The sequence below is a fragment of the Tripterygium wilfordii genome, chromosome 18, assembly GCF_013401445.1.
Source record: "Tripterygium wilfordii isolate XIE 37 chromosome 18, ASM1340144v1, whole genome shotgun sequence".
Taxonomy (NCBI): Eukaryota; Viridiplantae; Streptophyta; class Magnoliopsida; order Celastrales; family Celastraceae; genus Tripterygium; species Tripterygium wilfordii.
The window spans coordinates 12,847,170-12,868,900 of NC_052249.1; the positions used below are offsets into that span (position 1 = coordinate 12,847,170).

Sequence of the window (21,731 nt, forward strand, 5' to 3'; positions counted from 1 at the left end):
GAAAAAAACATATCATTAGATTTTCATTAAACCAATAAAAATACAAATATATTTGCGAATCTGATGAGAACAGTTACATCGAGTAGATAAACCTTAAAACTATCCTGTTGAATGAATACCCACTTCGTCAAATGACCACAACCACATACTAATAGCAAACCATAAGAAAAGTAGGGCCAACCATGAAATTAACCAAAGAGCGCTTCGACAAGAAGAATCATTAAAAACCTCCAATCCATATAGTGATCGAAATGAAGACCAATAGTAGAGTTCATGGCCTCAGCTACACCTAAATATGAATATGGTAGGAACCACCTATAGCCTGGTTTTAGTATCATATGGAAGAAAAACCACTGATATGAACACCAGCAGCCGGAAGCCACTAAGTGAGAGAAGCCGATTCAATGAGCCACAGTTAGAGAATCATATTTTAAGGAAGCTGACCTCCCTCTTCAGAAATGAGGGCAAGGCAAAAGCAGCTGAATGAATCTGCAAAATACAATACAACGCAAGCTTCAGAGACAAGTAATTTGTTACAGTAGCATGATTTTATAAGGTTACAGGGATTTGTAAGTAACAAGCATATATTGAATCTCCCATTAGAAATGTGCACCAAAATTTGATTCCATTTCAAGTTCCGAGTCTAGCACAATCCGGAAGGCAAGAAAATAACTGAAAATTAAGAATTACTCCTTTGGATGGCGTGGAAGGTAATATGGTATGATTGTTTTATCCATCACGTCTTTCTTTTCTTGGTTACATTCCTTCATCAATCATGACCAGAAAACAATCCAACAAATCATATCCCATGAAACAATGAAAGGTCTAAGACAATAATTGTACCTGCTCAGATTTTTTAGCAACTAAGGACACTAAAAACTTGTGCATGTCCAAAAATGTGAAAAAAAGAAAAGAAAATACAACAATAAAAGTCATACGGAAAAGAACGGAGACCTTACATCTGAATTGTAGAACCTCAGCTCTCGTTTATGTTTGGCAGCTCCTTCTAACTTCTCAATAGGATTGATGGGATTAATAAAATCAACAGGGGGGCCCTCAGTTGAGCAAAGTATAAAACCAATCACACCACTGCATGTTAAGGAGAACATGCAGATTAACAACCAAACACTGTATTAAGACTTGAGCAGGTCTAAATTTGAAACATCAGCCAGTACACAATAGAACATCGTATGATAAAATGTCCAACCAAATTGCATTGTTACGACATGAAAATTGTGACCTCAAAATTTGAGATCATCAAAAAGTGACTATGCAACACTTATTTTCATCTATTTAAATTTTCAATCAGAAAAGATTAAAGAAAGTAGGCGCCTGAAGTTTTGTAGTCATTAGAGAACCATCACGCCGAGATTACATTATTGCTAAGAGACAGAAGACATTCCCAGAGTCATCAATATAGGGGAGATTATTACCTTGGATAAGTAGGGACACTTGCCCATGCATAATGAACAGAACCTTTGAATGTTTCACGGCAAATAGAGATCATGTCTTGAATAAGATGCGTATGGAGCCACATACTTTCTGCCATGCTACAGACGACGCCGCCTGGCCTTAAAGCTTTTGCTGTGGTCTCAAAGAATGGCTTCTCTACAAGCTCCTGAGCAGGACCTAAATCAGTGAAAATGCCACGTGAAGTGAAAGTTTTGATCAGGTCAAGCATGAAAAGAAATTAATTCAAAAAAATAAAATAAAGAGATGATGTTTCCAATACGTAACTTCTAAGCTAATCAGATCAAAAGGGACATTCAAGGAACACTAGGGAACTATGCTGATATATTATCAAGAAGACATAGATTGAGATTGATTCCACTTCAACAACAAATAGGCCACAAATCTCCACTTCGAATATATTGATACTTCTTAAATCACAAAAGTATCAAATACCACAACATACCTACAGGGTCTGAAGAATCGATAATAATTGCATCATACTTTCCTTCCGGTGCATGTTTTAGAAATTCAACAGCTGTAAGGATTACGAAGTGAGAAAATCACTCATATGCTATCAAAAGCAAATATTGAGGTTAGGAAGACAAAGGAAAATTATTTGTTTGATGCACAACAAGCATACCATCACCAACATGAAGCCGGACACGAGGGTCCTCAAATCCAACAGCTAACTCTGGAAAATATTTCTTAGACACCTAAAATAGCAGAACCAAGGTATGTCAATCCATATGACAAAAGGGGAAAGAAAATTAGCTGGTAACTGAACAAAGGATTACCATAGTTCAACACTTACCTCAATAACCATATTATCTATCTCGCATATATCAATAACTTCCACAGAGCTATGACGAGATATCTCTCTAAGAACACCACCATCACCACCACCTACAACCAGAACCTGCTTCATGTATTTGGATGAAAATCAGTATGATATAAGCCTGAAGTAAAACACAAAATCACAAAAGGCATATAATTATTGTGAAGGTGAGTGGTCTTTGTCTGCACATGACAGTGAAAAGATCTACAGGAAACCTTAAGAATCTCAAGAATAAAATAATGTATCTTTGTTACAAGCAAATAAACCTTCATTCTTTCTTCTTGTTATAGTATCTTTCATATTCTTCCAGTTCAACTAAATCTGTCTCTATAATTATTTGTGACAAGCAACTATTTTGGGAGAAGCAATTTGAAGGGGAAAGAAACAGAGAGACTGAAAATTACGGATTTTGGCGATGGAATTGAGCAAAGAGGAAGATGAGCTATCATCTCTTGGTAGGCACATTCATCTTTCTCAGTCAATTGAACGATGCCATCAAGCACAAGCACTTTCCCATATGTTGATGACTGCACATAAAAGAGTTTGGCATCAATAGACATAAATAAGGTATATGTTTAGGTAAGCCAGTCTCAAGATAACCACCACGTTTGTGCTTTACAAATGCATACCTCAAAAACCAAGATTTCTTGGTATTCTGATTTTCCCTTGTATAATAGCTTTTCTACTCTAAGTGAATGAGCCTCTCCTACAAATAAACCCAAAGAAAAAAGTAATCAACCATAAACATATAGAAGGATAAACAGAGCGGCCTTTTTTCCAATTCAATCGCCAAGAAAATAAGAACGTTCGTTATATGAGGAAAATTTTAAGATGTAATAGGGAATTTAGTCTCTCTAAGAAAGGGTTAAAAGAAAAACAAAGTTCCAATTTGATGTTACTTTAGTTCAAATGAGTTCACCACTTTCATAAATATATTTCCCCCAAAACTTCATTAATAAAGATCGGTAAATGACTTGTATCATCATTTCAAGCAACACAAATATAGATAAAAGAACAAGCGGTAGAGACATCCCAAAGAATCCATGAGGTTAAAGAGTAAATCATACCCGGCCACATAGGATTGTTGAAGTAAACCCATTTGTTCCCATTATCTGTTAGCAAGCGAAACAACAGAGGAGGTAAATAGTGTCACCCTACTTATTCAGCCAACAACTTTCCACGTCTACAAATTATTATTGGGGGAGAAAAAAGGATAGTCACCGCTCACCAGAGCAAGACTGAGAATCTGAGAACCACCCAGAAACAACAGTAGAATGGCATTTTGCCTCAAACTCAGGGTCTGAAACCCTAGCCTTCAAGCAGCAAGAAGGTATAGCCTTCTCTGAACCATTCCCATCATTCTCCTTCCCATCCATAATCTTCTGGCATTCCAAACCTCTTCCTGCGCCGCCCTCCATGGACTATCTTCTTCTTCTTCTCAGGCTCCAGCCTCTGGAGTTCAACAAAAAGCAATCATCACTAACCAACAATCCCTTAGAAGCTAATAATATAGCGAGGGGAACAATGGACTGCTATAAATAAAAAAAGAAAAAGAGAGACAATCAACGCAAGTGAAAGATTACCAGAAAGAACTCTATAATTTACAATTAAGGGGCAAAAGATATTTAGTTCTGAGCAAACGAATCTTCTCCAAAGTAATATCAATCACAGATTTTGTAAGAGAGACAATGATTAATGGAATAAATACACACGGTATGCATTAAAAGTAAATCATGGAAATCAAATCATATCACACAACGGTTGTCAATAAAAGTAAATCATGGAAACCAAATCATATCACAAAAATTTCCCCATTAATCACTAGTTTACTCTGGTAAAAGCTATGCATAAATCAAGCAATGACTTGCCGAACACATATTTTCAAAACTTTAATTGCTTCTTCACAGATGCTAGTAAAACACAAAACGAAAAATGGAAGTGAAGAATTCCATCTGTTAGGGCGCCAAGAAATGGAAGACAATAAAAATTAACTGAAATAATAAAAAAAAAAAAAAACAATGAACTGTTTGGGACTATTTAACTTTGTAAAAGACCATAATCATAACGTACAATAAATCACGGAATCTAAACGCAGAGGACTGCCGATACCCTCAACTTTTTTTTCCGGGAAACCAAACAGAAGCTAGGGTTTACTTCCAGACAGAGCCCATTCCCGGCAATACCCCTCCGCTTCCACAAATCAATAAATAATAAATGAAAAGCCCAATAAAAAAGAAAAAGGAAACAAACAAATCAACAACCGACAATAAAATCTCATTACAGTCTGAACTTACGGAGAATCAAATATACAGTGATTACACCTAAATCACTAGTTGAAGTGAAAAGACAGTGTGTAATCACCCTCATGATCATGATGATGGTTCGAATCACGTTTAAAAAAAGAGATACAGTGATTACATACAAACAAAGCCTCAAAGTCGAAGAAATCCAAATAAACACACACAGAGAATCGCAGACATTAATGAACAGAGATCTCGCCTGGTGTTAATAGCAGAAAAAATTATTTGATTGGTGTGTTCGTGCGTACCGAGAGCGGGAAAGGTGAAAAACCAAATCAAAAGAAAGAAATCGGAATGTGCGAGGCTCTCCAAATTTCTTCCTCCTTTTATTCTCTCCTCTCACGGATACTTCTACAAACTTTCCCTGCGATAAAAAAAAAAAAAAATTAATAAATAAATTAGTAAACCACTGGGATTTTTAGGTACCAATTTCTATGGTAACTTAAAATTGGAAATTTTGACCAAACCTAATTTAACACGCGGATTGATAATTCAATCTATTAACTATTCGTGTATTTGTGTCACTATGATAACATGAAAAATCGAATTTTTGACAAACCTAATTTAACACGTCGATCTTCAATTCAATTGACTAACTATTCGTGCATTTACGTCACTACGGTAACGAAAAAAATTGAGTTTTTGACTAATTTAATTTAACAAGTTGATCTTTATCTCAATTGGCTAACTATTTATTTATTTATGTCGATGTTTATATTTGTGTGAGTTGTATGTCTCCTTAAAAAAATGACTAAGCTAATTTAAGAATTGCATACGCAATGATTGTACTAAAGTCGCCAAATATTGTACCTTTAGCTTTATAGAACGTTAGATTAATTATTCATGCTTATTTATAAAATTAAAAAAAAAAAGGAAAAAAGTTTGATTGCACTATAGAAAAATCAAATTACTTGGCGTGTGTAATAAAATATTATTATTCCTAAATAGAGAATCTGATTGTTTTCTTCTTCTAAAATCTAACGTACTCCACCTATGATTGTTAGTTATATACATATACACATATATGTGCGTGTATTTTATGTAGAAAATTTTGCTTCACCAACCATTGCCAATACGGCATCAAAGTTTAAATGATACCTTTTTCTAAATATATTGGTTTGTATCAAAAAGGAATATTTTGATTCTTTTTTTAAGGACGAAACTGCAACCATTATCTTTTGGGTATCGACTAAATAAATTGTTGGGCCTCATAATAATCCATAAACCATTTTCTTTTGGGTGGATCATTTGAGGGAAGGGAATGTATACTTAAGTTATCTATAAGTGAAAAATCTATTTTACCTTTTACGTAATATTTTAATATAAAATAAAGATAAATTAAATAAATTTATTTTCGTTTAATCTCTCTTCCAAATCTCTTTCTTCATTCAAATCTCTCAATCCAAATACACAATTAAACTATTTAGGCCACGGAGTATTTCGATTTTTATTGGATGTGGAAGCATCTTTTAAAGTCACGATGAAGATGGGCCTGCGTGACCCATAGAGCTCCCCTTGATGAGGGGCAGGTGGACGCCAGGAATTGTGTCTGGATATCAAATCACAGAAAATAGAGTTCATTGGGTCCAAAATATGAACCCAGAAGCCAATTTCACATGTCAATTATTCTAAAGTTTTGGTTGGTTCCATTTTACTGGCTGTGGTTGTTTTTAAAAAGCGCGATTTGATTGCAACAGACCAAAGCTACCTACTATTGTGCGAGACCTTATGATTCATGTCAAGTTTCTTCTTCTAATGACATCTGGACATAGTTTTACTTTGTTTGTATATGTACTCAGTTACGTTATGTCGACCTGATGTCTAAATTTATTGCAACTTGGGAATCGTATGCATGAATGTTGTAAATTGGTAAAGTTAAAATGGTTTTATAATACCCTTTGATGAAAGTTGCGTAGGTAATTGAAGGTCTCGTGATTAGATTGCAAAAGCTATGATTACAATACAAGGCATGCCTTGACTGAAAAATGAGATGTTATAAGACAACTTAAGAGTGATGGACCAATGTCAAACAAAGATCTGATACACAAAGCAATCTTTCAAATGGAATGAAATCCCACCCATCCATGGCCATCCATTGTTTATTTGTTTTGGTCACATCCCCGATCAAGAGGGATATTGATAATGTAATGACCAGAAATCTTCTGCTCTATTTCTGTGGGTCCACAACTTTATCGCGCTTCTCGGCTTTGACCATTGGTTCACTTCGACGTTGATCTGTCATCATCTCAACGTGGATCTCTCAACATCGACCTCCTCTCCACCTTGACATTTGCCTCCCGTCACCTCGACCTTTCATCATTCGAATGCCATATCTTAATGATAGCTCTTTCCAGTCATTCCAATGCGCTTACTACCTTGTAAATCCTTGAGAACAATCGTGATATTTGTACCAAACTCATTGGTGACAGACCTTACTTCTGACATACATACGAAACCAACCTTGCCATGTCCCTTTAATTAGACCAAGTGGCCAGGATACACCTCTGCTACAAATTTGTTCATTTTTATCAATAGTCCCCACTACCCATTACATCATACAAATCGATCCCTCAATCAATTAAATGGCGGAGAAATTATGGCTCAAAATTGGAAAAGGGTATCTGACATAACCAATATTAAATTGATAACCATTACATTACTTCTCAGCATTAATCTCTCATTACTTTCTCAGCATTAAATTCAGTCAAGAGAGCAGAGACAGCTTCAATTCAATACTAGGGTTCTTGCGCAAATCCAAGGACTATTGTACTAAGCACTGTATAGCATACAATACAACAACTAAAGGAAGGAAAGGAAAAAAAAATTGAAAATCAGAACACCGACCATTTCACTACTTGAGCCGAAGTTCCTATTGCTATTGCTATTGCTTTTGGCTTGCCTCAACGCAACCAAGGAGCAAGTTCATGCCAGCAGTTGGTCATTTTCTGCTGGATAAATAAGAGGCACAAATGGCTCTCACTTTCAGTTTTCAGAATAAGATAAGAGGAAACATGATACTGTTATTAAATAAGGATATCAATATTTCCCCACATATTTCTAAATCAAAGTTCAAGAAACAAAACTGTACATTATTTCTTTGAAACAATCAAGGTAACAAATCATGAAACAAGCTCAAATGAGACCTATGAAAAATAACACATTTAAAGAACCAACTGTCAAGGACATTCTTGTATCCTAAAACAGTAAAACCTATTAACCAGAAGCTCCACAAGCCACTTCTCACCAGCACAATATTTCAAGGAAGTAAATTGCACCTCTTGTCCAAGATATCAGCTTCCGCCAACCCATAACAAAATAACTTCTGTATCCTATATTATACCAATCAATGCCTTTGCAGAAGAATAACAAAAGGATACCTATGTCATGACCGTGTGTTTGCTCCTGTCTTGCTGCCTCTTGTTAAGGTCTCGGTGTCTCTTAATAAGGTCATCGTGCCCATCAACAGAGTTTATCTTTTCTTTTGAGAGGAACTTGTCAACCTGTGCAGCAGTTTGTCTTCCCTCTGAAATTGCCCATACAACCAACGACTGACCACGACGACAGTCTCCAGCTGCAAAGACCCCTTCAACATTTGTTGAAAAACGACCATAATCTGCCTTGAAGTTCGATCGATTGTCTCGCTCCAAGCTTAACTTGTCTGCCAGAGTCTGCAAATCACGGATGAAATAATGAGTAATTCTCTTAGCCATGTTAATTTATCAACCAGTGTCTAATGTAACATCATTAAAAGACCCAAGTTTTCAATATCACCAAATATCTATGGAGACATTTATTTGTTTCTCGGTCTAACTTCAAGAAGAATTCAACATCTTTATTGAAATTACAAGCAAGGACACTGGGAACTAACCGACTCGGGGCCAAGAAAGCCCATTGCAAGTAGGACAAGGTCAGCTTCAATAATTTCCTCTGAGCCCTCAACCTCGTTAAATTGAAACTTCCCGCTGGCATCCTTCTCCCATTGAACACGTACCAGCTCAAGACCTTTAACAACCCCATTTTCATCTCCAATAAATCGCTTAGTCAACACCTCATATGATCTTGGATCTTTGCCAAACTTTGCAGCAGTTTCCTGGTGCCCATAATCTACACGGAAAACGCGAGGCCACTGCAATCCCAGCATGAAACAAATAAGCTTCACTATGACATCTAAGTGCTTACATTCACAAATAATGCATGTTTTACAAATTATTGCTTTTTCCCGACCAGGCATTGTAAATTGGCATTGAAAGGCGCATGTTAAAGAGATCGTGAAATGGGATAATCAAAAATAAAATAATAGAGGTTCGCATAGTAGTTCTTTGCAAGTTCCATGATATTTCTTTTGTTTTTCAGAGAGGCAGTAAAAAAACGCACTTGTGGCCAGGGATTGCCTGGAGCTCTAGTTTGTGGTGGCTGAGAAAGCAGCTCTAGATTAACAACGCTACTACAACCATGCCGGATAGATGTCCCAATGCAATCTGTGCCAGTATCACCTCCACCAATGACCACGACTTTCTTGCCCTTGGCTGATATGTAGTTGCCATCCTGGTGATTGCTATCAAGAAGGCTTTTAGTATTTGCGTGAAGAAACTCCATGGCGAAATAGACGCCTGATAGATCTCGCCCTGGTACAGGAAGGTCCCTGCACCAAAAATAGCTTAATAAATTAACCCATTTCCCGACATGTAATTGATGCTAGAGTAAACACCACTAATCATGGCAACATGTTTGCAACCCATAGTATTCCAGAGATTTCTATCTTATGTTGCCTACCTTGGTTTTGTGGCTCCAACAGCCAGAACTATGGCATCATTCTCCTCTCGTAGCCTATCAAGAGAGTACAAAGGATCTAATCCAACATTAGCATTAACCACAAAATTGATGCCTTCCTCAGCCATAAGATTTACACGCCTTTGAACTATATCGACTTTATCAGTCTTCATGTTGGGAACTCCATACATCATAAGCCCACCAATTCGATCAGCACGCTCATACACTGTCACCCAGTGGCCCATTCTATTAAGCTGATCAGCGGCGGCCAATCCTGCAGGCCCACTCCCAACAATAGCAACTCTTCTCCTGTAATTCAAAAATAAAAACTCTTCTAAGGTCTCTCTTTTAGGAAAACAAACTGGTTCTTTAGAGTTCAATAATAAAGCACTGAAAGACAATCTTGCCTCTAGTCATATTAGCTTAAAAAATGAAAAGGCATACCCAGATCTCAGTGGTGGATGCCGCGGCACCATCCAACCTTCCTCAAAGGCCTTGTCTATGATGGCACATTCAATGTTTTTGATAGATACAGGATTCTCAATTATACCAAGAACGCAAGAACCTTCACAAGGTGCAGGGCACACTCGGCCAGTGAACTCCGGAAAGTTATTTGTTTCAAGGAGCCGATCCAAAGCTTCATGCCATCTGTTTTGGTACACTAATTCATTGAATTCAGGTATTTTATTGCCAAGAGGGCATCCGGAGTTCTCCTGCATTTGTTTTCGAGGGATAACCACCATTTTTGGTGTCAGTTAAAAACAAAGTATCAATGAATCACATTTATGTGAAAATATGTTGTATGAATAACTCGTAGAGAAAATATGAGTATTGACCTGATGGCAGAATGGAGTACCACAGTCCATGCAACGTGCTGACTGGGTCTTTAGAAGTGGGCCAGGCAATGTTTGTTCCATGACTTCCTTCCAATCATTCATTCTAACATTTGGATCCCTGTATTGAACGCCTTCCCGCTCATAAGCAACAAAACCTCTATGTTTAACAGGATCAGCAACCCTAGTAGGCCTCTTCAATGGTTCAGATCCTTCTAGCTTCTGCATAGTTCCAAATTCACATCAGGTATCATATGAGAACTCAGATGGTCTTCAAGTAATACACCAACACATAAGTTTTACATGGAATAACAAAAGAGTGCTCTTTGTTGAAGGAAATTTACCTCACTGGACTGTTCTTTCAAGGATGCTGCTGCCATCTTCTTGAGCTCTTCAAAAGCATCTTTCTCCACTAACTCTTTCTCATCTTGTTCCTCAGCTTCTTTTCCAGTATTCTCCAAATCATCTTTTGAGGCTTCTTGTTTCATGCTTGCCAGAACACGTTTGTAATCCCTGGGGATTACCTTTACAAATTTCGGAAGAAGATTCTCGTAGTCAGCAAGGACTTCTCTCGCTAGCTGGCTATTTGTGTGACGCTGATGTTGTTGTATCATCATTCTCAGTGTCATAATATCCTCCTTGTCTTCAACTTTATCAAGATCCACCAACTCATGATTGCAACGAGAACTAAATTTTCCATCCACGTCAAGAACAAAAGCGATACCGCCACTCATACCTGCAGCAAAATTCCTGCCAGTTTTTCCAAGTACAACAACAGTCCCACCTGTCATGTATTCGCATCCATGATCACCAACAGCTTCCACAACTGCCCTTGCCCCTGAATTACGGACACAGAATCTTTCTGCAGCTGTGCCGTTGAAGTATGCCTCCCCGCTTGTGGCACCATATAGGGCAACATTACCAATTACAATGTTTTCTTTTGGATCAAATCTGCCACCTTTCGGAGGATAAACTACAATCTTTCCTCCGGACAAACCTTTTCCAACATAATCATTGCTGTCACCTTCAAGCTCTAACAAGATACCAGGGCACAAGAAAGCCCCAAGGCTCTGCCCCGCACTTCCAGAGAGTTTGATATGGATGGTATCAGCAGGGAGACCACTCAAGTTGTAACGTTTGGTCACCTCATGGCTGAGCATAGTTCCAACAGCACGGTTCACATTGCGAATAGGTGTTTCAATGTACACAGGGAGACCATTTTCCAAAGCAGCTTTGGAGAGTGTAATAAGCTTCTGATCTAAAACCATATCCAAGCCATGATCTTGCTTTTGCACACAATATTGAGCAGCTTCAGGCCTAATTTCGGCAGCAGGTTTAAGTAACAGGGAAAGATCAATGTTCTCTAGTTTCTCATTGTTCTTTGTGACTTCCTTATCCACTTCAAGCATATCTGAACGACCAACCATCTCATTAACTGTACGGAAACCAAGCTGAGACATTATTTCCCTCAACTCCTCTGCCAACATGAAGAAAAAGTTGATAACATGTTCAGGTTCTCCAGCAAACTTCTCCCGAAGAACTGGATCCTGAGTAGCAATGCCAACGGGGCAAGTGTTTTTGTGGCACTTTCGCATCATGATGCACCCAAGTGTTATGAGGGGTGCTGTGCTAAACCCAAACTCTTCGGCACCAAGAAGTGCTGCAATGGCCACATCCCTTCCAGTTTTTAGTTGCCCATCAGTCTGCAGAACTGTGCGACCTCGAAGATCATTAGCAACCAGAGTTTGGTGGGTCTCAGCTAAACCAAGTTCCCAAGGAAGCCCGGCATTCTTGATACCAGTCCATCGAGAAGCCCCTGTACCACCGTCGTGGCCTGCAATCAAGACGTGGTCAGCATGCCCCTTCACAACCCCACTAGCAATCACTCCCACGCCAGCTTCAGATACTAACTTGACACTTATTCGAGCTGCAGGGTTCGCATTCTGCAAAGCACAGAAAAGGCATGTGAAGGGCTGAACAACCGAGTCTAGAGCATTATGAGTAAGGATTACATCTACTCCAAACAAGCAAGACATATCTCTACTTCAGAAGAGAGATGACAATCAAGAACACTGGAGTAGATAGCATAGAATACGCTATCAAGAAACCACAAAAGAAAATTATATTAAGCACATATAGAATACCTTGAGATCGTAAATCAATTGAGCAAGGTCTTCAATTGAATAAATATCATGATGGGGAGGTGGACTAATGAGTCCAACCCCAGCAGTAGAATTTCTGGTGACTGCAATATCTCCTATAACCTTGTGGCCAGGAAGTTCACCTCCTTCACCAGGCTTGGCCCCCTGTTTAGCACAAAGTGGCATGCTTAGAATGAATATCATCCAACATTTAATAAACGAATTCAGTTCATTTTTAACCTCACCAAATGCCAAATGCACGTAGCAATTAAAGATGCAAAAACACCCAGAGGTGCTCAGCAGACAAAAACACCCAAAGATGCAAAAACACCCAGTTGGAATACAGGGGCTTAAACAAAAATATATGCACACAGACAGACGAAGTTCAAAACAAACTTAAATTTCAAGTCATAAATTTTTGTGGTAAATACCTGTGCCATCTTTATCTGGATTTCATCAGCATTTGTAAGGTAATAACTTGAAACTCCGAATCTTCCACTGGCAACCTGTTTGATTGCACTCCTCTTTGGATTCATTGAACCATTTGAAAGAGGCTCCATACGTGATGGTTCTTCCCCTCCCTCACCTTCAGCAAAGCCAAAATTGAAGTTATTGTGCTGAAAATGTTACAACATAGTCCCCACCATATGTGCAGATATCTCATTTTATGAAATTTAAAAACGACAAATTATTTAGATACTGTCAAAAGCTTACTGAAAGTTAACAATATGATTTCCTTAGACGTCTAATAAGCATTGATCACATAGATTATTTGATTACTAAAAGTACATTACATCAAAAACATACCTGTGTTTGATTTCCCTCCAATTTGATTCATTGCCATGGCTAGCGTTGTGTGTGCCTCCAATGATATCGATCCATAACTCATGGCCCCAGTGCAAAATCTTTTCACAATTTCACTTGCAGGTTCCACTTCGTCCAAGGGAACTTTTATCTCTGCTTCTTTAAACTTCAGAAGCCCACGCAAATTGCAAGCTTTGTTTAGTTCCTGAACACGCTTTGAGTACTCCTTATAGGAAGCGACACTGTTACTCCTGGCAGCTTCTTGCAGCTTTGCTATAGCAAGAGGATCATTCAGATGAATTTCACCACCTTTCCTCCAATGGTAATCACCAGGGTTGGGCAGTGCAACTGCTTCTGCACTTCCGGGCGGAAAAACCCGAGAGGGGAAGGCTATTTCATGCAAATGAAGTGCATCACGAGCAAGCATTTCAAAAGTTGCTCCCTCAACTCTGCTTGGGGTTCTTGCGAAGCACTTCTGGATCACTTCAGATGAAAGGCCCAGAGCTTCAAATATCTGAGCACCCTTGTATGAGGCTAAAGTTGATATGCCCATTTTGGCAAGAACTTTCATCATTCCATAGTTGCTTGCCTTGAAGTACTTCTTGACAAGCTCCTTTTCCGAATGAAACTCGCCATTAGCTTTTGGTGGAATCTTACCATCAACCTGCAATCGCCAGATGGCTTCTATAGCTAAGTATGGGCAAATGGCATCTGCACCGAAACCAACCAAAGTACAGAAATGGTGCACTTCACGTGGTTCGGCTGATTCAACTATCAACCCTATTCGAGTTCGCGCAAGCTTTTTCACAAGATGGTGATGGACAGCACCAACAGCTAGGAGAGAGCTCACAGCAACGCGACTTGATGAGAATGCTATACATTCAGAGAACGATAAAGAGAAATAAGTTACTACACCCCACTTGGAAGGAAATATAAAAAGAACGGGTAGCGATAAATACATATTTACTAGTAATATGGTATATACCTCTGTCCGAGAGTACCAATAATGTATATCCCTCATTTATGGCATCAAGGGCTTCAGCACAGATCCTGTCCAAAGTCTCCTCCAATCCTTTCCTACCACGATTTTTTGCATAAGTTATATCAAGAACTTTGCTTTGCCAACCTCTATAATTCATCTTTTTAATTGCTTCCATCTCATCAATGGATAGAAGAGGGCCTTTCAAGGAGAGACGATGACACTGTTCTTCAGTTGTTTCTGTCAGATCACCTTCTGGACCAATCATGCATTCCATTGAAGTGACTATTTTTTCTCGAATAGGATCAATTGGTGGGTTTGTTACTTGAGCAAACATTTGCTTGAAGTACTCAAAAGTAAGTTTTTCTCTATTAGACATAACTGCCAGGGGAGTATCATTTCCCATTGAACCGAGAGCCTCGGTACCATCTTTTGCCATGGGAAGCAACAACATCTCCAAGGCTTCAACGGTATAACTGCATAGAAGAATAAAAGTTCAGGGACTATATGATACAGGTAAACCAACACATCTCAAGACAGTAAGTCTGGAAGCAGGATGGAGTCACATACCCAAAGGCTTTTAGCGGAGCCAATAAACCTTGAATGCCCGTAGTCTCCATATCGTCATCATCACTGGTTGCCTAGACAAAAAGATCAATCTAACAATCACAATTCACCCTAAACAGATTAGTTGGTTTGAGTAGAAGCGTAAGAAGTTACAGCACTTACTTTTACAACCCCAGCTATGGTTGGAGCAACCTTTTCAGACGCTGGAACTGATTCAATTATGTCCTTGAGGACAATTTTTTGCCTTTCGAGCCACTTCCCATAAGGCCTCACCAGCGAATATTGGTGCTTCAAGGCTTCATCATCTACAACAGCATGCTTCTCAAAATCCACCAGAAGCATCATGCCAGGGTTGAGTCTTCCTTTCCTAAGCACATCTTCGGGGGGAATATCCACGACACCAACTTCACTGGCCATAATAACTCGTCCACTATGCGTTATGTAAAACCTACCCGGACGCAGTCCATTTCGATCCAATGTAGCTCCTAGGTAGCGGCCATCAGTGACTGAAAATGACATGCCCCAAGTTAACAACCCGTGGTTGCATAACAAAGTTCCTAAAAAGAAAATAAAATAATCAACATTTTCAATTACATGAGATAAGAGCAGGCCCATCCCAAGGTTCCATAAGTGCTGAGAAGTATTCATACAGGGCCTTCCGATGAGGATCCATATTCTTATCATTTTGCCATGCTTCGGGAATCATCATCATTATAGCTTCAGGAAGACTTCTACCAGCTCGAACCAGAAGTTCAAGAACGCCGTCAAAAGCTCCTAAAAGAGGAAGAAGAATTTCAAATGTATGATGGTCAATATGTGATAGAATCAAATGTAAAATACCAGTCTACTGTGACGAATTCATGCCTCCATGTGAAAATATAAAGGTAGGAAAACAAGCCAAGCCATGGTTCGTGTATTCTACTGATTCAAATGTAAAGATCAAAGCTGCGTCAAAATTCACCCGAATCAGAAGAAGTAGCATCAGCAATGGGAAGAAGCTTCTCCATGTCATGCTTTGACAGACCAAGATCCTTGCACTTCAATAGACCCTCACGTGCCTTCATCCTGAAGAAAAAAATGTGAAAATCTTAGCCAGCATCCTTTGCATAATATGTACCGCTTATGAAATGACTGAAAGAAAAAATAAACAGTACAAACAGAATGAGTTAGTTCATTTTGTCCATTTTCTATATTTGGGAATCATCGAACAAACAGAATTTTAGATTGCAGTTACACAGTTAGTAGAACTACAATACCCATTAACAAAAATTCAGTAGCAAGTGAAAATTTTCTTTCAATTAGATAAAATATTATAACATGTCAGTATTTCACAACGGGAAAAGAACATTTAAACTGGTGAATTATCACTAGCAACTAATTCCCCACCCCCCAAAGGCAACAGAGCAAGCATATCCAATGCCCTAACAACCGCAAATTTGTAGAAAATCAAAGTCAAAGAGAGAGGGAGGGAGGAAAACTTTGGCAGAAGCCATTTCAGCATCAATTAACAAGTAGTAAGCATTATCAGTTTCAAGCAGCAAACAAATCAAAAACAAATTTCATGACTTGCATCACTTTATGAATCAAGAACATTAGTTCCATTAGAGTCTCTGGCACATACCAGTTGACATTGCCTCTTAGTGTGTTAATTTCCCCATTATGGCCCAAAATACGCATGGGTTGAGCACGGTCCCAGCTAGGAAATGTATTGGTAGAAAATCGAGAGTGTATCTGCACCAACGACAGACAAGAATTGTCAATGGAAAATGGCTTTAGCAGTTTAGCATAATTAACTTTGTATGAAACTAGAATTGGTAACATGAAACTGCGTTCAGGGCACTTCAATAAACGGTGTACTGCAGTACCAATACAAAACTCACAGAAACCCTAGGCTACCTTGACCAAACTCAATTTCCTTTCAATCACTAAACTGGAAGTTTCCTCCTCAAATAACTGACCACAGAGAGCACTGCAGCAAGTTTCTGCAAACATGATTTACTTGGCAATGAGGTTTCTTACCAACTCACTAAAGGCATCCAATCCAGCATCCAAATTCAAATGGTAATCAAGGGAGTGGAAGAACTTAAGAGATCATTCATACTTCAATGCCTCAAGTCATTCCTCAACCTTGCATCTCTTCAGTTACTGGTGGTTGCCATGCTGTTTGTTGAAGTATAGTTAGTGGAAGAGAAGTAAAGTGAATGGATTATATATTTACCAGGGCCATGTAGCTCGTAAACCTTTCATTGCCAAGATCAGCATAATAGTAATCCTTCAATTGATCGGGCTTTAACTGACCTTTGTAGACAACAGTCCTGCACAAACCAAGTGGCAGCATTAACAGTTCATTGCTGGCCATAGAAAGATTCAATGACGAAAAAAGCTTTTTTTTCTTGGCATTTATGGAGCACAAACCTTGAGGAAAGAGAGCAGATATACAAGTCTCTATCACTACCATATGGAAGGTTTAAGGCAGATCGAATAGCAACCATTGAAAGTCTCCTAAGTATATACATCTGTAAAGCAGTGCAAAATCGTAAGGGAGCTTCCATATGAAAATAATTGTGATGGCACTCGGCAAAAAAATAATAATAAATTGCAAAAGTTCAAGTGATGGTCTACAAATGGAAGTTTTGTACAAAAAAAATAAACGTAAAAAGCTAAAAAGCAATCCGTTATTAGAGGTAGGAACATAAGTTCTTTCTTTTTTATTCTTGCAAAGTCGAAGTCATTTGGTTGCAACTCTGCAAAATCCAATGCTGGAAGATACAGAAGAGCTAAATATGCCAAATAGTGGCAGAGAGAAAAACTACCTGTTGCTCCAAACCAGCCTTTGACTTGGGTGTAGGTGTAAGGAATACTTGCTCAATAAAAGGTTCGGTTTGCAAAGCAGAACTTCCCAACCCAGTGTTATCCGTTGGCACTGATCGCCACCCAAGGACTGTATGACCAAGAGACTCTGCAACCTTCAGAGCAATAAAAAAATTACCTCAGAAATGCACTGAGAAATTCTAGCAAGAAAAAATACGAAAATGGAAAGGAGAAGTTTGATATAGCAATCGATTAATTCCCAGTAGTACCTTGGCAAAGGCCTTTTTGCTTTCCTCCCTACGGTTCTCTAAAGTGGGCATAAAGAACATACCAACTGCATATTGCCCTGGTGGTGGTAGCTCAAACCCTACATCCTTGACAACCTGACCATCATTTAGATGCTCATTTAGTAAAAACACAATTAAGCAAAAGCCGCAAGTATCAGGAACTCGTTATTATTTATGAAAATCACCCATAATCAAGGGGAAAATCTAACTACATAGTTTTTTTGTTGGCCTTTAAAGAATATGTTTCTTTCAATAAACACTAAACAAATTTAATCAAGAGCTCACATGTACCAGAAACAGTTTTACACTCGACAACTGGCCAGTTCACATGCACCCAAAACTTCTTTCTTCGATGAATCAAGATGTTGTAATATTTGTTTCAATTAACACAAAATTCCAAAACCTTCGGAAACCATGTTAAAGCAGTTAAGGTGAATTTTTTTGGAAAACAAAAAATAGTAACAAAGCACACAAAAAAAAATTTAAAATAAAAGGGTATCTTTTAACCTTTAACTAAATGAGGATATATCTACAAAAAAACAGAAAAACTATATATAATATTCATTTCTTTTTAACACCAAAGTCCACAGTTTTACGGTTTTACCTCAAAAAAATTTCCAACTATAAATTAAGAAATTTTTTATATTCGGAATATTTTAAAAACGTGATCGTGGAATCTCATCATCTACGAGTCCAACTAATTAAGCCAAATAAAGTCAAAAACGCAAAAAAGAAAAATTCCATGAATAAAATTGACGACGACAAAAGGAAAATAAAAAGCAAAATCTGCGAAGAATCAAAAAGGGAAGAAACGTAAAGAATAATGGTAACATGCCTCCTTATAGAAATCATGAGGAAGAGCCACAAGTACTCCAGCTCCATCACCAGTGTTGGCTTCACATCCACAAGCACCCCTGTGTGTCATCCTTATCAACATCTCCAAAGCATCCGTCACCTTAAAGAAACAAAACAAAATTCTGAATCATAACACACATAAAAAAAATCCATTAACACATGAAGGCATGCGTGGATGTCATATATTTGCATCCAGAATTCGATCTGTACCGTTTTGCGACTGCTTTCGCCGGAAAGTTCCGCGACGAAGCCGACCCCACATGAGTCCTTATCAAACGACGGATCGTAAAGGCCGAGAGGCCTATCGGGGACCCCGGACAATGCAGAACGGACCACCACTCGGAGCTTCGGGGACCTTCCTGGCCCTTCCGACCGCCATACGTGGAGGCCCTCGGATCCAGGAGCCCTTAATCTTGCTCCAAAAAACTTCTTCTCAACAATCATCGACCTCCTAGAAGCAGAGCATCGTGCGCCCCTGTTAATCAGGCGAGATACCGGAGACACAATGAATTGAGAAGCTATAGATGGCCTGTGGAGTGAAGGCAGAGCTGGCGAAGTGGCCGTTCGTGGCCGGAGGAGAGAACCGGTACCGGAACTCGAAGACATTATTGGAAAACCAAGAAATTATCCAAAACTATATATCCGATTTTAACTTCTTCGGTTCTTTTGAGTGAATATAATTTAGATTTGACCAGGAATAAATTAGATTTGTGCTTTCATCGGGATAAGGATTTCGCTTCAGATCCGGTATTTGAATCCAGAGCCTGATCCTGAGAAGATCTGATAAGACTTTTATTTCCTATTTCTGCCCGAGAAAACGAAGAAAAAGATTCAAAGGAAACAAAATCGAAACCGAAATTCGGTCTCCAAATCAAGGAAAATCCCGGTTATTTAAGCACGTGCGGACGTGACCTCCGAGATCTGCCAATCTTCGAAGGAGAAGAAAGAAGAAGAAAGCAAACAAACAGCTAACAACTGAAGATCGCAGATATTTGGACGGCAACAACAAGAGAGAGTGGATTGTAGAGAGAGAGGGGCAGTGGAGGCGGGGGAATATGGCAGAGCACCGACAAGATAGAGACGGCGTTGCTCGTGCGGCGCTAAACTAGTCTCTCTAATAAAGAGGAGTTTTAAGTGGATTTTATAGAGATGGAAGGAAGAGAGTGTGGGCCCCACAGAGGCTAGAAGGGCTAAATTGAGTAATTTCGCCACTGCCTTGACAGCCTCAGGATTCGAGGATCGCCACGTGTAAGACCATCTATGCGGCACGCGAGAGCCGCTCGTGATGGGTCCCAATGTAAGGTGGATAGACACAAGACTCCCTCCGCCCCCTGGAATGGAAGTTAGCCGTTCGGGTTTTTTTCTTTTTTTAAGAAAAAATAAAGGTTAGGTTCGGATGCTGCTAGCCTCCACAGCTTGTCCCGCCGTTAATCTCTCTCCCGACTACCAGTCAACTCCTTATTTACGAAAGTTTTTATTAAAGGATCCATTGCATTAATTGACAACTTTGCCCTTGGTTTTATCCTTGATGGATACAATAATAATCCATTTGAAAATCGTGGGAAATCACCCAACACACGACACGGGGTCCTTGTGTAACGCACGCCACTGTTAATTTCAAATAATCGATATAATTATGAAATATATAAAGTAAAAAAAAAGTAATTAGTAAAAATTAAAAAATAATTAAAATTCGTTAACATATTGGTTTCAGTTTCTTAAAATTGTAGTGAAGTGGTAATTACATTGTCATGATGTGGGTAGTTGCAGAGGTTAAAATTAATGACGCACGGAATGACGAAAATGTGCTACAAAACATGACGCGGCCAACCGAAGGAGTTTTCTACCGCCAATTGCAAGTGAGATTATTTTCTTATGTGGTGACAGTTTGGTCCACAATTTTGCATCATCGTTAATGTTATTAGGTAGTATTAATGTTGATGGTGCACCAACAACAATTTTGTGGTCTAAATTCTCAAACAATTTTAACACCTTAAAATGATCATTTTACAATTGTTCATGATTCAACAATTTTGGAACAATTTTGTGAAAAATTGTATGAGATTTCCATTTTTAAGCTTGCTTTAAATGTCAAATTACCTTCATAATACCCTTACATATAATTTGCCACAACAATTTTAACCGCATAAATGCTACCAACAAAAGTCAAACCAAATACTATCAGCATTTCAGTCATCGTATTTGCAACCATTTTTTACCAATATTTAGGCTACTATAATTAATAGTAATGCTAGGTTGCCCATGAGAGTCAAAGTCTCATAAACAACATTTTAAAACGTTTTAACTCTCAAAATACATGTTAGATTTTAAAAAAAAAATTACATATTCAGAATCAACACATAAAACTCTTTCTAACAAGATCAATTGTTAATGAGTTTTATCCGGTAAATCTTAATTCCATTGTTTTTTTCAATGAAATTTCTTAATTCCATTGTTTTATTCGATGGAATTTCAAAAAAAAATGAATTCAAAACTAAAACAATTAATTCTAGACTTTAAAAAACAATAGAATCTATATTAAAAAAAATAAATTTTGGACAATGAATTATGGGGTAAAATAGTGAAAACAAAACTATTCCATTTATTAAATCAATTGAATAAACCTGTTGGTTTCCCATGGGCTACCAAACTGAAGGGTTACATGTCATTTTCGTATAATTAATGCTAGCATTAATACTACTGTCAAAATTGTCCACCAACGGTTGAAGCTTGTTTCGAATAATATTTTTGAGAGTCGAGCGATGAGTGTTAAGGATGGAATAGTAACTTCACTTCGTTTGAAATGTAGGAGGGAGAGTTAAGTGGAGTGAATGAGGGGAGAAGTTCCCCTCATTTCACTCTCCAAGTCAACATTTGCTAACCCCAATTTCAGAGTTTGTGAGGTAAGAGAAAATTTTGTTTATTATTTATTAAATCATTTATAAAAATCTTTCACTCATTTCAACTTTAATAAAAAAAAATACTTTTTTAACTCATGTATCTTAACTCTCATTAACTCAACCTTATAAGAATATGGTTAGGAGATTGTGGGTCAATTGTGATATAGCGAATGACCAAAAGCAAACGATCATATTCC

General features: G+C 38.3%; 2 protein-coding genes across 7 annotated transcripts; both read right to left on the reverse strand.

Annotated features, from left to right (window-relative positions):
- Nucleotides 1-26: 26 nt before the first annotated feature.
- Nucleotides 27-4,957, reverse strand: LOC119983368 (spermine synthase). Of its 4 annotated transcripts, none has more exons than XM_038827051.1 (11): nucleotides 4,836-4,957; nucleotides 3,516-3,739; nucleotides 3,355-3,399; nucleotides 2,917-2,993; nucleotides 2,692-2,814; nucleotides 2,264-2,368; nucleotides 2,093-2,165; nucleotides 1,916-1,987; nucleotides 1,434-1,629; nucleotides 960-1,089; nucleotides 27-489 (listed from the first exon to the last, which is right to left on the reverse strand). In XM_038827051.1, the coding sequence occupies exons 2-11, from the start codon at nucleotides 3,703-3,705 to the stop codon at nucleotides 424-426; spliced, it is 1,077 nt and encodes a 358-aa protein (XP_038682979.1). In that variant the 5' UTR covers nucleotides 3,706-3,739; nucleotides 4,836-4,957; the 3' UTR covers nucleotides 27-423. The 4 variants fall into 4 exon arrangements, with proteins under 4 accessions (XP_038682979.1, XP_038682978.1, XP_038682982.1 ...); XM_038827050.1 differs by having other exon boundaries at nucleotides 4,787-4,938; XM_038827054.1 differs by having other exon boundaries at nucleotides 955-1,089; nucleotides 4,787-4,938.
- Nucleotides 4,958-7,587: 2,630 nt separating this feature from the next.
- Nucleotides 7,588-19,751, reverse strand: LOC119984320 (glutamate synthase [NADH], amyloplastic). Of its 3 annotated transcripts, XM_038828188.1 has the most exons (22): nucleotides 18,845-19,751; nucleotides 18,615-18,734; nucleotides 17,762-17,875; nucleotides 17,495-17,647; nucleotides 17,097-17,197; nucleotides 16,900-16,996; nucleotides 16,303-16,412; nucleotides 15,643-15,746; nucleotides 15,276-15,455; nucleotides 14,844-15,187; nucleotides 14,685-14,755; nucleotides 14,121-14,590; nucleotides 13,139-14,008; nucleotides 12,763-12,917; nucleotides 12,335-12,496; nucleotides 10,535-12,133; nucleotides 10,194-10,412; nucleotides 9,802-10,070; nucleotides 9,361-9,666; nucleotides 8,962-9,229; nucleotides 8,456-8,713; nucleotides 7,588-8,255 (listed from the first exon to the last, which is right to left on the reverse strand). In XM_038828188.1, exons 1-22 carry the CDS (start codon nucleotides 19,238-19,240, stop codon nucleotides 7,965-7,967), a joined length of 6,657 nt encoding a protein of 2,218 aa, XP_038684116.1. In that variant the 5' UTR covers nucleotides 19,241-19,751; the 3' UTR covers nucleotides 7,588-7,964. The 3 variants fall into 3 exon arrangements, with proteins under 3 accessions (XP_038684116.1, XP_038684117.1, XP_038684118.1); XM_038828189.1 differs by lacking the exons at nucleotides 16,900-16,996; nucleotides 17,097-17,197; nucleotides 17,495-17,647; ... (1 more) ...; nucleotides 18,615-18,734; nucleotides 18,845-19,751 and adding an exon at nucleotides 16,701-16,831; XM_038828190.1 differs by lacking the exons at nucleotides 16,900-16,996; nucleotides 17,097-17,197; nucleotides 17,495-17,647; ... (1 more) ...; nucleotides 18,615-18,734; nucleotides 18,845-19,751 and having other exon boundaries at nucleotides 15,546-15,746.
- Between the last annotated feature and the right edge of the window lie 1,980 nt (nucleotides 19,752-21,731).

Excerpts from the sequence above, each read along its gene's own strand:
- LOC119983368 (XM_038827051.1), bottom strand. The coding sequence starts at position 3,705 with ATGGAGGGCGGCGCAGGAAGAGGTTTGGAATGCCAGAAGATTATGGAT. Across the intron at positions 2,994-3,354 it reads CAACAATCCTATGTGGCCGG|GAGAGGCTCATTCACTTAGA; the intron begins GTATGATTTACT and ends GTTTATTTGTAG. Across the intron at positions 490-959 it reads TGAGGTTCTACAATTCAGAT|ATTCATTCAGCTGCTTTTGC; the intron begins GTAAGGTCTCCG and ends TGTATTTTGCAG.
- LOC119984320 (XM_038828188.1), bottom strand. The coding sequence starts at position 19,240 with ATGTCTTCGAGTTCCGGTACCGGTTCTCTCCTCCGGCCACGAACGGCC. Across the intron at positions 12,134-12,334 it reads AATTGATTTACGATCTCAAG|AATGCGAACCCTGCAGCTCG; the intron begins GTATTCTATATG and ends TGTGCTTTGCAG. Across the intron at positions 8,256-8,455 it reads GCTTTCTTGGCCCCGAGTCG|ACTCTGGCAGACAAGTTAAG; the intron begins GTTAGTTCCCAG and ends CGTGATTTGCAG.